This window comes from Macrobrachium nipponense, chromosome 3 (assembly GCF_015104395.2).
Source record: "Macrobrachium nipponense isolate FS-2020 chromosome 3, ASM1510439v2, whole genome shotgun sequence".
NCBI classification, from domain to species: Eukaryota; Metazoa; Arthropoda; class Malacostraca; order Decapoda; family Palaemonidae; genus Macrobrachium; species Macrobrachium nipponense.
Window position 1 is genome coordinate 22,021,964 of NC_087202.1, and position 18,773 is coordinate 22,040,736.

Here is an 18,773-nt window from a genome sequence, read left to right on the forward strand (position 1 = left end):
CGGCAAACTTCGTGTCCACATGGGTCCTGAAGTGTGGCGGCGCATCCCGGATGCTCACAGTTGGTGGTCTGTAAGTGAAAAGACACATGAGTATCTTAAAGACTATCACTTACAGGCTAAAGGACAGAAGAACTCCGTTGCATGCCGGAGCTCGGAAAAAATTTGGGCATAACCCCTCCCTTAATCGCCTGAATAGGCTATAACCCCGGAGGGATCCGGTGAAACGAGAAGGGAGGGGGGATGGTTTAAGGTACTTAAGATAAACTTAATAGTTTAACATAATAGATCTTAAACCTAAAAACTCGAACGTACCGGACTAAGTCCAGTGCGTGGCGGAGTGTGTAACTCAGTGAAACGGAGAGGTTAGAAGGGACCGACTGTATGTTCCGGTCCACCCTGTGGGGTAGACTAGCACCTTTCCGCTGGATGCCAGGTCTCCGGTGGTAAAGGAGCCCTAGTAAGGAGGGAAAGAGCAAGAGGGCATACAGACTCGGGCTAGTAACGGAGCGACGGGGTAGTAATGGAGGGGGGAAAGGCCAGTCCCCCCCACCTTACCATCCGACCGGACCGAGAAGCCGGAGAGGTCGAGTCCAGTCTGGGTCTGTCCCGTCCCTCTACCCCCTCCGCCTGGGGGGAGAGAGGGAGGCAGGCTCGGGTATGTGGAGCGAGCATGGGCAGACCTACCCACCCCCCCCGACTCTATAGAAGAGCGGGAGGAGGGGAAGGTGACTGGACAGGCGTCTGGCTGCCTCGTGATCACGTAGTGACCACGGGGCGATAAGAACAAACAACTAAGCCTAGAAACATAACCAACTGATCAGAGAGATGCTATCGGAAGCAACCGAGCTGAAGAGCGGTAACATATAGGCCCAATGGGCCATGACCTAGGCTAAGCAAGCCAGACGCCTAACTAACCTAACAAATATCACATAAATAATACAAATGAATAATAAAATGAAAGAAAGAAAACAATATAGTAGGAGAAAAAATCCAGGAGTGTACGACTAACCCGAAGGCAAGTCTACCACTCAAAGCTAGCCGAGGCCGATACTAAGAGCCGTGGCTAGGGTCTGGATGGAAGAGCCTACATAAGGTAAAAGACATGCATGCATGACAAAACCGTGTAGACCGTACCCTAAACAAAGCGGATAAATAAAATAGAGCGTACATAAGCAAGGGGATGTTCTGGGTATGGGCGACCCAGAACGAACCCACCACGAGGCAGAACCATGCTGCCATGCTTCCGACCTAGAGTTCGTATTTATACCTAAAAAACGGCAAATACGTGCTCAGGGCCGGAAAAAACCAATTAGCAATAAACACTGAGTACTTAACTTAGCTGCTGCGATGGCTGCACGCTCCATGGTAATTAAATCCAAAGGAAAGGGCACAAAAAACACAGAGTAGAAAATGGCACGTGCGTATCGTGTGCGCTAACTGAAAAGGATGGCCACCAGAGGCGCAGCAGTCGGCAGCATGGGATGGAGTAGTAGTAGTAGGTGCTGCCCACTCTGTGGGTCGGCTCTCCTCTTGGGGGATTTTGTAGTGGGAGAATTCTATTGGCATTTGGCTCGTGGTAGTGGTCTCACTCGCCATAGTGTTCATACCGACACCCTCTGGGAGGGTGAGCGAGTCAGTTATACTGACCTTTTTCTTTATTTATTTATTCTCTGGTATGTGTTAGTACATTTACCCTAGAAATAATAGATTAAAGGATATTTCGCGCAGCGACACGAGCTGAGCCCAGAAATAAATTGTTAGTTGTGTTGACATAATTTAGAAAACAATAGGTTCTCTCTAGAGACCATATTTACTGATTTATACTTTTTGTTCGTAATTTGACTACCTTTTTTAATATGTTGGGCTCTTCCATACGTATTATCCCTTAGATAGACGTCATCTTTTTTCCTTAAGCTACGGTCCTGTGTATTGCTTCTGGTTGTTCAGATGCAGCCCTTTTGGAACATGCAGAGGGCATATCCTAGATCTAAAGGGAATGTCTGTTTCACAGCATGTTCTGTTAAGAAGTCCTCACCAAGATTGTCCTCTTGCAAGTGAGGAAGTCATCCTCCATACTCCATTTATTCTGGGAACGTTGGAAGGAGAGGGGAGCAGAGCCATGGATAGTCCATGTCTTGAAAGAGGGTAGCATCATCTCTGTTACGAAGAAACCTCCCTTAGTCAACATGCCTGTCTGCTTACTCTTCAGGATCAGAGAGTTTTTTGGCCCTTACAGATGAGGTTTTGTCTCATCAAGAAAGAGGTCATAGAGATAGTAAAGGGCATTTATTCTCCAAGATTTTACAGTTGCCTGTTTGTTGTTCCCAAGGCATTTGGGGCTGGAGGCCCATCTTGGATGTCAGTGCCCTCATTGTCTTTGTTCAGAAGACAAAATTCAAGATGGAGACAAACCAGACAGTCCTGTCATCCATTTGCCAGGTAGACTGGATGACTTCCATTGATAAGCAGGACACCTACTTCCATGTCCCAGTCCATCTAGACTGAAGGAAGTTCCTCAGGTTTGTCTTCGAAAGCAGGATGTTTCAGTTTCACGCCTGTGCTTCGGTTTCTCAACAACTCCCCTTGGAAAGTGGCTTCATTTAATGGGAATCAAGATTTCCCTTTACCTCTACAATTGGCTTCTTCAGGCATAATCCGAAGTACAGTGTATGGAAGACCTCAGGAAAACCCTTCTATAGCCCAGGATTTGGGAATTCCCATCAGTGTGCTGTCACAGGGCAGGCCGGGGTATAAGATTTTTCTTTGGAAAATCTGGAGGAGCTATCTCTACTTTAAATTCTTTGGAAATGACAACTGACAAAGGGGAACCTGCCTCGTGAATAGAAAATAAATGTACGTATCCTTAGTAAAACTCACAAAATACTCCCAACCCAAAAAATGTGATTCACTGAGGTAATCAGAGGAATAACAAAATTACAGGAACTCTCACTGGCTGCCTTGAATATTATGTACAGTATCAAGAACAAATGTGCTACAGGGTTGCAAGCTAAACTCTAAATTTAGTAAGTAAATATAGTGCAGAATCAATGATAGAACTCTTAAAGGTAGCACATAAGATGGAGCACTGTAAGCAAGGATTGCTCCCACTGAGATCTCGTTATACTTGTCCTGCAGAATGGTATTGGCAGTATGAGTGTTGCGTGGCACTGTTGAACTACAGAAGGCGGCACACAACAGGGAAGTCTACACGAATCTGCAAAGTAGGTAGCATTGTAACACACAGGATAACAATGGGGAAGCTTACGTAACTAATCAATGTTTAAATGGAAAAGCAAAATACAACAAATATCAAAACATTTCATGAAAGCTAAATTACTGGGATTACAGTAGCATGACCAACAAAGATTTTAAGAACACTTTCACAATGAATTAAAGGATGTCACAAATGCACAGTCAAAAATCACTGCGGTTTTTGAAGGAGACAGGATAATAAGATCATGGGAATAGGAGAACAGGTGGAACAGGAATGAGTGTGAGGAATAGTAGGTGAAGGCCAGCAATCGACTTCCAGTTCAATTACTACCTTAGTCTGTGGACGAGACATAAATATAGAGTTGAGCCAAAATGTCAGAGGAAGGGCTTCATCACTTGCAGTTCTTCACCAAGGAATAAAATGGGGGAGAGCTCCGCATTCCATGTCAGTAAGCGCTCAGGTACTTCAGTGAGACAGCTTCAAGGTGGGTATCAGGGAAGGAAGTCTAGGCAGTCCTGGTTCCAGATGGAATAGTGGAAGTGTAAACTAGCCGGTAAGATCTTCACCAAAACAGCAGTACACTAGGGCAGACTGCCATATTGAAAGGCTAGGGTGAAATGCAGTTTGAGAGTGCAGGCCAGCCCATATATATACTCAGTTCAGGTGTCGCCAGAAATTGTGTTTTTTGATATCTGTCAAAATAGGTCCAACATCTCTCGTAACTTTGATCTCACTGCTAATTCCGGTAGGTACCTCAAAAGGTAATTGAAAGCTGGCAGAGAAGGGCATGGAGGAGAGAGTACAAAGAAGTGCTAAATACGGTTGAGGGGATTTGGGCTCGTGGGCGGAGAATTAGGTGCAGGGGACTGTGAAAAAAAAGATACGGGTGCGAGTTCAGGTCATGGAGACCACACACGTGTGTGTGTGAAGCTTAATGAGTTTTAGGGGCCAAATGACTTTAGTAAGATTTGACTGGAATTTGGACAGTGGTTTCAAGGGAGTACAGTCCCAGAGGTCTCCCATCTTTCTTGAAGAGGCAAGCTGTTATCGGTTTAATTAGGTTTTGGAGCGGTGATGGCCATGACAGGTATTTGACAGACTATAAAAAGTGACAGAACATTAAAATGACATTTTTGCAGGTGGCTGATGGCTTGGTCATGTTTTTGTACTTGAGAAATCATTAATGCAAAAGGGGACAGATGATGAGTCAAAACATCACAAAAGGCAAAATAACACTTTTTTTTTTTTTTTTTTTTTTTTTTTTCTTGTACTCTGCATTTCCATTTTAACTCGGGTGATTTTCCAAAAATAATTCCTCTATTCTTTCCATGATTTCTTTTATGTTTCAAAAGAGAAAAAGGTTAAAACAGGTGTAAGAGGGCCACTTGTCACAGTGCAGAAAGCCCAACTGACTCCCTCTCAGAGGATTCTGTATTTAGGGATGATGATAGATTCAGGATTTTTGGACTTTTTCATCCCGAAAAGGATAATCATGCCTGGAGAAGGTAAACGAGATTCTAACCCTTGAAAAATGTTCAGCCAGCAGTTGGTTGAGTCTTCTAGGCACTCTGTTGTCTATGGAACAGTTTGTCTCCCTAGGCAGGCTCCATTTGAGGCCCCTGCAGAATTTTTTAAGATCTTCCCAAACTTGTTCATGTTTCCCATTACTCCAGAGATAAAGGAGGATCTTCTTTGGTGGAACTCTGAAAGAAGATTGTTGGAAGGGAAGTCCCTTCTCCCTCTGAACCCTAACCCAAACTTCTTCTCAGATGTGTCAGATCTGGGTCGGGAAGGTCTTTTGAGGAGCAAGGAGATCTCAGGGACTTGGTCCAAGAAGTAGCAGTCCATTCCAACAGCATGACTGCTCTGTCTAAATCAGGAAGCAAGGGGGAGCTCGCTCTTTCTCACTGTACGAAGCAGCAAGAGACCTCCTTCTTTGGTTGGACCAGAACTGCACTTGAATTGTGACTTGCTTTGTTCAAGGAAACCTCAATGTCCTGGCAGAGGGACTTAAGCTATCAGAAGCAGTTCTCTCAATGGAATGGATCCTAGATCCTCTGGTTTGCCTAGACCTATGGAAGCTTTGGGAAAGTATGATGGTGGATCTGTTTGCCTTCTCCAGAACGTCTTCCTCAGTTCTTTTTGCCAGTCCCAGATCATCTAGCGTCGAGCGCCAGTCCTGGATCATGTAGCGTGGGCAGTGGATGCAATGATACAGGACTGGTCGAACAAAGACTGTACGAATTACCCCATTGAGCATGGTCAGACAAGAATCAACAAATTTCTAACTCATCTAAACATCTTGATAGCGCCTCAGTGACGTGGTTGGTATGGCATTTGCGTCCCACCTCAGTGGTCGCGGGTTCGATTCTCAGCCATTCCATTGAGGAGTGAGAGATGTGTATTTCTGGTTATAGAAGTTCACTCTCGACGTGGTTCGGAAGTCACGTAAAGCCGTTTGTCCCGTTGCTGAATAACCACTGGTTCCAGGCAACGTAAAAAAGCACCATACATACACACAAAACAATAAATATCTTGATGATATTAATAGCCCTGTTTTGGCCATCGAAGGAGTGGTTTCCAGACGTCATTGACCTGTTAGTAGATTTTCTTAGGCTACTTCCACAAAGACTTCAGCTACTCAGACAGCTACACTTCAGACAGTTTCATTATGACTTGTCCACTCTGGCCCTGACAGGCTTCAAACTGCCAGGAGATTGCTCAGAAAGAAAGGTTTTTCAAAAGCAGCTTCAGGAGCTGTTGCCAAATGTAGAAAACAATCCTCTTACAAAGCATATCAGACCAAGTGGAAGATCTTTAGTGCCTGGTGCAGAAGACACAATATCTCCTCTACTTAGACCTCTATAGCACAAATAGGAAATTTTTTGCTGTATTTCAAGAACATCTAGAAGCCTGTCCAACTCCACAATTAAGGGTTATAGGTCCAAGCTGAGTTCATTCTTTTGCCAGAGAGGAATGAATTTGTCCTCTAATCCAGATTTATTGGACCTAATTAAGTCCTTTGACACCTCCAGACAGAAGGATGTACCTGTAATCTCATGGAATTTAGATGTGGTTTTAAAATGGTTGTCTGGTCCTTGTTTGACCCCATGCATTCTATTTCCTTACAAGACCTGACTAGGAAGACCCTTTTTCTGGTTTTCTTAGCTACAGCAAAACAGGTCAGTGAAGTTCATGCCTTGGATAAGAAAGTGGGCTCTTCTCCAAAGGGAATGCAGTTTGCTCCTATTCCCTGGGATTCTTTATATACTGGGCCCTAATGATGAGAGAGTTTTATGTCTCGTGAGCTCTTTGAACTAAAGATATTCGTGTTATGTCAAGCAGTCTGTGGTGTTCAATTAAGAACCCCTCCAAACCTCCATCTAAGAATGCCCTGGCACTCTTCCTCAGGGACATTATCTTGGAAGCTTACTCTTCCTTAGGGACATTATCTTGGAAGCTTACTCTTCCTCAGGGACATTATCTTGGAAGCTTACTCCTCAGTTGAAGAGGACGTTTCCTTTTTGCAATGTCAAAGCTCATGAAATTACTAAAACGGTTGCTACTTCATTGGCATTCAGTTTATCCTTCTCTTCAATATTACAATCATATTTTGGGAAATGTAAGTTGGTATTTGCATCCCATTACTTACATGAGATTGAAACTATATGATAATTGCAGTACCTTGGATTAGTTTTTGTTCGTTTTTATCTTTTGGTGTGGTGTTGGGAAAGGAAGCATAGGAAGCAACTCTACCTTATTTTTAATCTTTGCCTTGACATAAGGTGTTGAGTCGTTGGGGAGCCTGGAGGTACGAAATTCTTTTTATGGTAGGGTGGTGGTTGTGATTTTATTGTTCTTTAGGGTATAGGTGACAGTTTTCTTTCTGATTGTTTTGTGGTACTGTACCCTGGGTTGGAGCAACTTGTTTTATCTTTGCTAGTCATTGGAATTGTCCTTCGCTGCAAAATATCCACTGAAGTAGTAGGCGCTCCACGGCTATACCACCATGTCACTACGCGGCGGCTCTCTTATCAGGTAAGGAAACAACAAAGATTGTATTAATGTTAGCAACTTTCTATTCTCAAATTCATTACCATTCCTAATGTTTTGGGGGTAGAAGTGTCAATGCGTAGCTATGTAATTACTGGGTAAGTTTCTTATATAAAAATGATATTTTAATGATATATTTATGATTAATAAAATTTTACATATAGTACTTGCCTAGTAATTACATGATCGGAGCCCTCGCTCCATCCCCTCACATGGATAGGGCCATTAATAAACTGAGCTCTGTCTGCCAAGTTGTTCCTCTCTTTCCCTGAAAGTGGGCGGGTCAATGTCACCTACACAAAACAAAAAGCTAGTGCAACCCGTGAATTTCAAAACTCTTAGCTGTAATTACTGGGTAAGTACATTATATATAATACTTTATTTTATGATAAAAATATTATTTTGTTCTTATGGGATAGTATGAATTGTCTTATGTTATTTTGTTCTTATGGGATAGTATGAATTGTCTTATGTTAAATTCATCTTTCCTAGTGTCAAACATAAAATTGAAGGTAATGCGGCATTGCTAATGGTAATTAGAAGCAAAGAATGTGTAGCATGTTTTTATGGACAGTTAGAAAAGGAAAAGTTCTGTGGACTTAGTAGTACCTGCATTCAACAATATTAAGTGAAAAGGTAAAGAGATAGTTTCTAAGGAATAGAAAACATCCTGAATATCAACTTTGAGGATATGTCTAAGCGTGATGTCAACAGAAAAAATTATTAAAAGCCATTTTAATGATGAGAGGGATGAGCATCTCAATTATTATTATTATTATTACAGGTATCATTATTATTTTTCAAGTATTAGTAGTTCAGTGAACGGATAAGTCACATATCTGGACTATAAAGCTTGTCTTAATTATTTTGTTCTTCAGTGAAAGATGGAAAGTGTAGTGAAGTTAAAAGAACTTGGGCAGTTAAGTAGGATGAGACCTAAGAGAACATGAGAGAAAAGACAAAGCAGTGCAGAGACACTGCACAGAACCTCAGATACATAATATTTACTGTGAGCTTTGCAAGGCAAACTAAATTGTACCCCCTACAAGTTTAATTATGCAAAAATATTTGCGTTACATCCATGAATGGTTTCATTAATTCATGGCAGTAGATGTTGAGAATTTCCTTTATTTTTAACTAAAGTTCCAGGGAAGGTTGATATTTGCCTCATCAGGTTGGTGTTAAAGATGAAACAGACCACTCAGAAGATGCTAGATGGGTCACATAACACCATTTCAAATTTGTTACCAGTGCTCATATGTTGAGCAGGTGCAGATGACTCTTATTTCATAGTCTATTGGTTTTAAGTTTTTGTAAAGTTATTTACTTTGGTATTTATTTTTCTGTTCCTGGTTTTTATTATTCTGCTTTTCTAACTATTAGCTATTAATATTGTATTAATAATAAAAGGATAGCATAATTCTTGGAAGGCCTTAAACTGAAGCTGTTCATGGTGCATTTCACTGAGAATCAGAGCGAGGAATATTGCCTGTTGCTCAGTGTGGAGTGAGGAATGGCTATCCCAAATTCTTTCATCCATGTAAGGGGCCAGTGCCATCAGTGCAACTCATGTGGTGCACTGTAGGCATTACTTAGCGTTCTTTGTAGCATGTCTGCTTCCCCTAGCTTCAACCACTTTCATTCCTTTTACTGTACCTCCTTTCATATTCTCTATCTTCCACCTTACTCTCCACCATCTCATAACAATTGATTCATAGTGCAACTGCCAGGTTTTCCTTCTGTTACACCTTTCAAACCTTTTACTGTCGATTTCTGTTTCAGGACTGAATTACCTCATAGGTCCCAGTGCTTGGCCTTTGGTCTAAATTCTGTATTCAGTTGATTCTTTCATCATTTTGCTTAGGTTTTTTGGTATGCATCGAGAAATATTTTTTTTAATACAGTAAACCTCCCTGTATTTGCACACTCAAGATTGGTGGAATCACCTATTTGCAGATGTTTCTATGAATCATATATACCCATTACTGTATTCGCAGAAAATTTGCCTATTTGTAGTATTTTTCACTGAGAAATATTCTCAAATTACATTAGTTTCATATCATCATGACTAAATGGACTTTTTGTGATACAACTATTAAAATACTCAGGTATAAGCATTTTTAGAGAGTTTATAGTGGTCTTAACTATCAAAATAAGCAGTTCTAAATGTTTGTAGAGGTTTCAAGTATTCGCAGATTTTAGCTATTTGCGGGAGGGGCGGGAGGTATCCATCCTCCGTGAATACAGGGGTTTACTGTAGTACTGTTTCAAATTACTGAATTTTATTACAATTTCACTGGCTTCTGTATCTTGAGTTGGTGATTTAAATGAAATTTTTTACTTGTTACAGACTATGAAACAGCTGCAGCTCATATTCATCGCTTCTTAGCTATGGATGAAACTCTTCTTTTACATACTACTGATTCTGCAAGTAAAGGTACACATTGATTTTTTATTTTTTATCATACATCATTTGGAATGAATCTTACCTAATGTTAAAGGTAGCTTATATCTTTGCCACATTAGATGCGATCAGCTATAAAAAACAAAATAAAGCTTGGCCAGCCTGCTAGGACTGTCTGTAATCACCTGTTTCACATAAATGACTTACCAAACAATTGCAAAGCTGTAATTTTTCTTACCTGGCAATCAAAAATTCAAATTAGGCAATCCCTGGCTTACGGCAGGTTCAGCTTCGAATCTACGAGGTTACAATGCTTTTCAATTATATTCATCAGAAATTATTTCCAGGTTTGTGACACGTTCCAGGGTTATGCCTTACACGTTCCAGGGTTACATGCTACTTATGATGCCGATTTGATGGAACCAATACGACTCCAAAAATGCAAAATAATCAATATTTGAAGTTTTTTTTTATAAAAAATGCAATAAAAATGCAGTTTACTTAGTTCTTAGTACACCCAAAGCTTTATAAGTAAGTTTTTCCTAGGATTTTTTATGATTTTCCGGCTTACCGTGATTTTCAGCTTATGACGCGTCTCAAGAACGGAGCCCCCATCGTAAGCCAGGGTCTGCCTGTAGTATTTGGCGGCAGCACTGCCATCGTTAGTGTAGGTGATAAGGGACTCGTGCTCTTTCAGGAATATCCAGTTTGCTGAGCTAACTGTCGTCGATTTGTTTTCTGCCAGCCACGGAGTAACATCGGTTGTTCTTGCAATGGACTTTTCATCGCCTATGTGTTTTTTTCATTGAGGTGTTTGGTGATGATTCTCTATTTAGGGTTGATTCTAGACACACTAGCTTTTCGGATTTTTCTCTCCCCGAAGAGAATAGTCGTGTACTGTAAGGACAGTTCAAGAATTTCTAATTCTCCTGTCTTGCTCAGCTCCTCGGAACTCTTGCATCGGTGGAGAGATTCGTAACTTTGGGCTGTCTCCACATGAGGTCTGTCCAATTCTTTCTAAAGGCAAATTGGAATAGGAAGACGCAACCAGATTTGTTTGTCTTTCACTTGACAGAGGAAATAAAGAAAGATCTTTGGCAGTGGCTTTTGAAGGAGAGACTTTAGGAAGGGATTTCTCCAGTCATTATGAACCCTGACTTAGAGTTCTTTGACGCATTGGGACAGCGGATGAGGAGCTCTCTTGGGAGACAAGAGTGTCTCAGGATTATGGATGGAATAAGAGAAGACCCTCCACGTAAATGTGAACAAGTTGAAGGCAATTTTTTGAGAATAGAAAAAACTTTGCCGACATTAATTAAAATGTTTGCTGATTCCTTACCTGATAAGAAAGTTGTAGCAAGAAAATACTGTGTCTGGTTGCCACTTATCTTATCATGTAACGGCGTGGCGGTAAAGCCATGTACTACCACCTATTACTTTAGTGGGACCTTTGTAGCAAAGGGACAAGTCCAATGGCTAACAAAGTATCAAAATAATTGCCTCTGCCCAAGGCTCAGTACCAAGAGATCACCAGAAAAATAGTTACCTATAACCAAAACAATAACTAAATATCCACCACCAAAAGACTGGAGGGTACTCCAGGTACTTTGTACCTCCAGGCTTCCCATAAGAAACATCACAGCTTATGTCAAGTAGTATAAGAATTTTAGGAAGGGTTGCTTCATTCACTTCCTTTCCCAACACTACACCAGCTGCAAGAAAAGGACCCAGGATACTGCAGTCTTCATACACCGAGATAATGCAATCAAACAGATTTACATTTCCAAAACATAGAATTGATAATAATGGTAAGAGATAAATTTCTCTTGAACACCAGAGAAGTGGCTACTGCCTTAAGTTTATGAGCTTGAGCCTTGCAGACCGGGAGAACGTCTTCCTTAAGGGGGCCGGCCGGCTAATGCCATTTTTTAAGGACAGGACTGATATTCATACCACTTAATAAGGTGACTTGGGACATCTCCAAACCGCATATGATTTTCGCCTCTGACCTTCAGTTTTGTGACGTCAGGACGATTTATCCCGAAAATAACAATTTTTCAAATTCTATCTCCTCCCTTGATATTTAATATTAAGACCTAGGATTACTACCATGTATAGACCTGATGTAGAACTCCAATCGAATGAGTTTTTTTTCTAAAAATAATTTTTTTGCTAGATATGAATTTTTCAATATGGTAAAAAAATAAACCCTATAAATCCGGAGAAAAAAAATTTATAAAAAAAAGCGAAAAAAAAATTGGAAAAAAGGGGCTTAATTTGATTGTTCTATACCAAATTTGGTTGTTATATACCAAATTCCAATGTTATAGCTTTAAAACTAAGTGAGAAGATAGATTTTGAAGGTCAATAAGTATAGTTTTGAGATACGGGCATTCAAAGTTTTCCTTCGTATTTCTATAAAGACAATGTTAATAAATAATGATTATTATGAATGTATATTTCTTTTTTGTGTATTAATAAACCAAAACTATTTTATTTATCATAATTTAATCATAAATGATGATCCCTTTGCTCATATATCGTAGCCTGGGGCACTGCATGAGGCAAGATTGGGCACTCCTTCCTACGCAACTCTCTCTCTCTCTCTCTCCTTCAGTAAATCGGTTTATTACAGCGAATTTTCTTCTTCTGTATGTTAGCGAGATGTTTTCCTTGTATTTTCCTCTTTGGCATGATGAAATTCTTGCCGAAACAATGATAAACAAACGTAAATGCAAGAGAATGTCAGAGGTGAAACTCGAAGTTGTACTCTCTTTTTACTAAGACAATTTAATAAATCATGATTATTATGAATTTCATATTCCATTTTGGGTATTAAAAAACCAAAACTATGTTATTTATCATAAATGAAGATTTCTTTGCTCAAAGATCGTAGCCTTGGGCACAGTGTGACGTGTGCTGTCAGGCAAGACTGGGGCGTTACTACGCAACCCTCCCTTCTCTCTTCACTAACTATGCGTATATTATGATATTCTGTAATAAAACTTGAGCGATTTGTCTTCGTCTGTATGTTAGCGAGATGTTTTCCTTGTCTTTTCCTCATTGGCATGATGAAATTCTTGCTGAAACATAGATAAACATACGTAAAAGCAAGCGAATGTCAGAGGTGAAACTCGAACGTGTAGACTACTTGAGGTTTGTGCTCGCACTGAATCATAGTTGAACTTGGCAGCTGACTGAAGTCTCCCTTCTCGACTTGGGGAATGTCTACAGATGCCATTTCTCCCAATTTCTTTGACAAAAATTATAAAAATTTATAATAACAGAAGAAATATTGCATTTTCTTGTACGGATCAATGTTTTAGGCTTATTGAGTTACGTTAACTAATTACCCTGTAACTACGAAAGTAAGAGGAATTTTGATGAAATATTTCGTATACGTATTCTCAATTGCCATATGAAGCTCCATGAATTTTTTCATGACTTTGCATTTTTTGCTATATACCCCCATATATAAGGGTTCCGACCGGCCCCCTTAACTGAAAAATGTGCTTCTCGGATTATTTCTCTTACAAAGAATGCTGGAACATTCTTAGATAATGGTCTGGAAGGGTTTTTGACAGATCCCCAAAGACTGCCAAAACCTCCTGAATGTCTTTAGTTCTGTGAAGATAATACTTTAAAGACCTCACAGGACACAGAGTTCTTTCTTCATTGTCATCACCCTATTGATCGAAAAAGAACGAAGCCAAGGATTAGAGGGAGACTCGTTCTTGGCTAAAAACCAAGGGAATAGAAACAAATACAGACATTCCGCGGTTAATGGCGCAATCGCTTAGCAGTGAATCGGTTTTACGGCTGTCGTCAAAAATATTCATTAAAAAAATAAGGCATTTCAAGGTGTTTTTATGGCACAATTTTCAGTCAACAGCGCCGCTAGCACCGTTATGTCTAACAAGTTCATACATTTGTAGAAATGCCGTCCAGACCATAAAGGTTATACAAATGATAGTAACAAATTTTATGGAGAGTTATTACATAGGTATTACGGTAAAATATATGGCTCTGACCCGTTCTATGCTGAAAATATCGAGTTACATAAGTGCAAATTTAGCTATGGATGTGTCGATTTATAAAAGTTCATGCTTTTATGTTCAAAATGTGTATGAAAATGTATTACGTATAGCGTATTTTTATTTCTGCACAGAAATATGATACAAAGGCAGCTTTTGAAACTGCCCTTCACAATATCAAAGAGGATGTTTTTTCATGTTCTTTCTTGTGAGCCGCTGCCTGCCACTCTTCCGAAAATATTGGTTAAAAAAAGTGCAAATTTAGCGATCGATGTGTTGATTTTATAAATGTTCATGCTTTTATGTTTAAAATGTGTATGAAAACGTATTACATATAGGGTATTTTTATTTCTGCGCTGAATTATGATACAAAGGCAGCTTTTGAAACTGCCCTCCATATTATCAAATACGATGTTTTTTCGTGTTCGTTCTTGTAAGCCGCCGCCTGCCAAATCTGAAAATATCAAGTTTCAAAGAGTGCAAATTTAGCGATCGATGTGTAGATTTTATAAATGTTCATGCTTTTAACCCTTAAACGCCGAAGCGGTAAAAAAAATTGTCTCCCGTGTGCCGGAGGTGTTTCAGAGTGAGCGCGGAAGCGGAAAAAATATTTTTTTCTAAAAATCACAGCGCGCTTAGTTTTCAAGATTAAGAGTTCATTTATGGCTCCTTTTTTTGTCATTGGCTGAAGTTTAGTATGCAACCATCAGAAATGAAAAAAATTATCATTATCATATATAAATAATGCGATATATGATAGCGCAAAAACGAAATTTCATATATAATTGTATTCAAATCACGCTGTGCACAAAACGGTTAAAGGTAACAAGTTACTTTTTTTTCATTGTAATGTACACTAAATTGCAATCATTTTGGTATATAACACATTGTAAAACGATAAAAGCAACACAGAGAAAATATTATCACAACATAATGCATGAATTCGTAACGCGCGGACGTAAACAAATATTTTTTTCAAAAATTCACCATAAATCTAAATATTGTCCTAGAGACTTCCAATTTCTTTCAAAATGAAGATAAATGATTGAATATTACTATACTGTAAGACTATTAGCTTACAATTGCAGTTTTCGACCATATCTGACGAGTTAAAGTTGACCGAATGTCGAATTTTTATATATATGTACTGTATATTTTTTATATGCAATTACGTATTTCGGAAATAAGAAAAGCTACAACCTTCAAATATTTTTCGTTTTATTCTACATGAAATTCCACACATTTTCATATATAAAACTCTATGAAATGCCTAATATGAAACGGAGCAAATATTCCGAGAATGGGACGTACGCATTTCGGAGATTTGTGGCGGAAAATCCGCGCGCGGAGGGAAGGAAAGATTTTTTTTAAATTCACCATAAATCTAAATATTTTGCTAGAGACTTCAAATTTGTTTCAAGATGAAGATAAATGACTGAATATTACTAGACTGTAAGGGTTTTAGCTTACAAATGCGTTTTTCGACCATTTCGGTAGAGTCAAAGTTGACCGAACGTGGTTTTTTCTATTTATCGTGATTTATATGCAAATATTTCAAAAATGAGAAAAGCTACAACCTTCAATTATATTTTGTTGTATTCTACATGAAATTGCACACATTTTCATATATAAAACTTTATGTAACGGCTAATTTAAAATGGTGCAAACATTACCACAATCGCACGTATGATTTTTTCGGAAGAGTTACCGCGCGGACGTAAAGAAAATTATTTTTTTCATAAATTCACCATAAATCGAAATATTGTGCTAGAGACTTCCAATTTGTTGCAAAATTAAGGTAAATGCTTGAATATTACTAGAATATAAGCATTTTAGCTTACAATTGCGTTTTTCGACCATTTCGGTAGAGTCAAAGTTGACCGAAGGTTAAAATTTTGGCAATTATCGTTATTTGTATGAAAATATCTCAAAACTGATAAAAGCTACAACCATGGGTTGTTTTTAGTTGTATTGTGCATGAAATTGCGCACATTTCCATATATAAAACTTTATATAACGGCTAATTTTAAAATGGTGCAAACATTACCACAATCGCATGTATGATTTTTGTTCCGATACGTAATACAAACCATCGGCCCTTTAACAATAGGAAGTAGCTAGCGGCAGCTGGAACGGTCGTAAGCTTCGAACAAGGGGAGAACGGTAGTTAACTGCTTGTCCGACAGTCGCGCGCCGCGCGACTGGGAGGTAAACAAACCACTTTTGCTTTCGGCCGCGGGTGTGAAGGACGTGTTCGTCATCGCTCTCTGCCCGCTTCATCGTCGTATGCTTTGTTTATATTGTGTTTTCTACTAATGGTTTGTTTGACTTGAAAATGAAACTGTAAGTACACTGTTTTCATTTTCATTACTTAATTATGAACCAACATGGAGCTATCGCCGTAGATGCGGCGATTTCCTCTCTTTTCATGAATTGAACCCTTGAATTATGTCTCGGTGCCGAGGGCGGGCGCGCTCGCGCCGAGTCATGTATTTTGGGCGAAAGTGTGTAATTGAAAAATGTAAGTACTTTTTTAATTATATTTTTGCCCTGTGCGTTCGTTACCGGGAGCGTGATTGCGCTCGGCACGAGCCTTTTATTTTGTATGATAAAATGCAATGAAAGTGGATTCGCAATGCAGTATTCTTTTCATTTTCATTTATTTATTTGCATAAATTTAATTTGGATCAATTTTCGCTCTTACCCGGGAATTGATCCTTACGATTATTTTCTGTGAAAGTGAAATCGCAAGTGCAGTATTCTGTTTCATTTTCATATATATTTTATGATAGCATCATATTATTTGGATCAAGTTTCCGCTCTTACCCGGGAATTGATCTTTTCCCCTTTAAGTTCTATGAAGTGAATCGCAAGGGCAGTATTCTGTTTCATTTTCATATTACTTTTCACTGCTGTGCGGGGGTAGGGGAAGCGAAGGTCTGCCAGGAAGTCGTCGGAAAGCTCTCCCGCGACTCCCTTGGTATCCGATTCTTCGTCTTCCTTCCTGCCCCCCGCTCAGCTTCCTCGTTATATTTTGTATTTGGGGTCTTCCTTGCGTTTGGGGTGGGGCATGTCTTCCCCCTGTGCGTGAGGGAACCCCTCTTACTAATCTATCTATGCTACCGCAGGTGCTACATCCGTGGGAGACGACCTTGGACAGGTATGGACCACCACGGCGGCAGGGCGTGCCTAGCATCCACGGGCTGCTGCAGCGTCTAGCGAGGTCTGGGGCGGTCTCCACTACTACCACGGCCGCTTATGCTGCTCCCCCCCCCTCCTGGTCTACACTCCCCATGCTGTGTCGGTGACGCCGTCTGCCGCTACAAGGGCCGCCGCCGTACCGAGAGGGGGGTTGCCGCCGCCGCCTGTTTTCTTCGTGTTGCCTGCCCCAGACTTCCGCTGTTCCAGCAGCTCGCCCCTGGACCGGCCGCCAGTACCCAGGTTCCCGCTGGCTGCCGATGATTCTACGAGGCGATCGCTGGGCCTGCCGTACCTGCCGCTGATGTGATTCCCGCTGCTGATGTGATTCCCGCTGTTGGCTTGGCTGTCCCTTCTGGGTCTACCGCTGCCGCTGTTCCTGCCGCTCCTGAGCTGGTTGCTGTTCCTGTCGCTCCTGGTTCCTGAGCCTGTCCATGCTGGTCCTGCCCACGGTGTCTTCCCCAGTCCCAGGTCCTTCCGGACAGGTGCAGTCGGGCCGTGTTGCTTCGGAAATAGCCCCGGCTCCGGCCTGGATGGAGGACCTGACGACTGTCCTGCGTGAGCTGACGAGGAAGAGGAAGAAGAGGAAGCTGTCATCTTCGTCTTCATCGTCTGCTGCTGCCTCTTCCCCTTCGACTTCTAAGGCCCATAAGCCGAAGAAGAAGAAGGCTGCCTTCCCCCTAAGAAGTCTCCTTTGGGAACTTCTAAGGGCCCGTCCCACCCTGGTGGCACGGGGGGTCCTTCTGCTGGTCCTCCTGCTCCTTCGGGAGCGGGGCCCGTCTCCCCTTCCGTAAGGAAGAGATAGACTGGGACCAGAGGAGTATCGGTTAGCTCTGGTACTTCCTCGCCTGGTGCTAGCGGCGATGCCGCTACGCCAGGTTCCGGCTCGGTCTCTCGTTCGCGAGAGATCCCGAGTGTACGTTCTCCCTCGGGAGACCATGCAGCCAAGTTTCGGCGCCAGAGTTCGCTCGGCGCCAAGACGCGGCACGGAGCAGAAGGCTGGTGAGAGCCGCTCAGGTGACTCTCGCCAGGCCAGCGGCCGCTCTTGCAGCGACCAGCTGGTAACCCGGGTTTTCCCCCCTAAGAAGGCTCCTTCGGGACCTTCTAAGGGCCCGTCTCGCTCCGGCGATTCGGGGAGCTCTTCTGCTGGTCCTCCTGCTCCCTCGGGAACAGGGCCCGTCTCTTCTTCTACCAAGGAGAAGACGGGGACCAGAGGAGTACCAGCTTCGGCTGGCACTTCCTCGCCTGGTTCTAGCGGTTCTGCCGCTAAACCAGGATCCGCCTCGGCTTCTCGTTAGCGAGAAGTACCGAGTGGACGGTCTCCCGCGGGAGACCGTCCAGCCAAAGTCTTGACACCCGAGCTCGCTCGCCGTCAAGACCGAAGCGCGGAGCAGAAGACTGGCGAGAGTCGTGCATGACGACCTCTCGCCAGGCCAGTGGACGCTCTCGCAGCGACCAGCTGGCTGCTCGGGTTGACGTGACGGTCGCTGACCAGCCACGGGTTGAGGCGAGGAAGGGGATGCTCACCGGTCTCACCGCGACAGCGAGCCTAGCAGGTCACCTGACCGCCGCTCCCATCGGGACCGGGCGGAGACGGTAACCAGCAACAGCTCGCCTGACGCTAGAGATCAGCGTCGACGTTCTCAGTCTCGCCTCTCGCCCCAGGCGAGCGGCAAGGCTAGGCCTGCTGCTCGATCGCCACCGCGTGTTGACGATCAGCAGCAGCCCTCCAAGCACGCTGGTCCTGCCAGCGAGCTAGGGGGGAGCGTCAGGTCTGCCTCTCCTGTACCTTCAACCTCCTCGGGCTACACCGGGAGGAGCAAGGTACCTAGGAGTGATCGCGAGAGGTGCGCCGCTCGCGATCCCGCTA

General features: G+C 42.1%; 1 protein-coding gene across 1 annotated transcript in view; it reads left to right on the top strand.

The window, feature by feature from the left end:
- LOC135221657 (conserved oligomeric Golgi complex subunit 4-like) overlaps positions 1-18,773 on the top strand; it is a 304,771-nt gene that overhangs the window by 72,623 nt on the left and 213,375 nt on the right. The window contains exon 4 of the mRNA XM_064259355.1: positions 9,618-9,704. Within this exon, the coding sequence (XP_064115425.1) occupies positions 9,618-9,704 (87 nt within the window). The remainder of the gene's footprint in view (positions 1-9,617; positions 9,705-18,773) is intronic.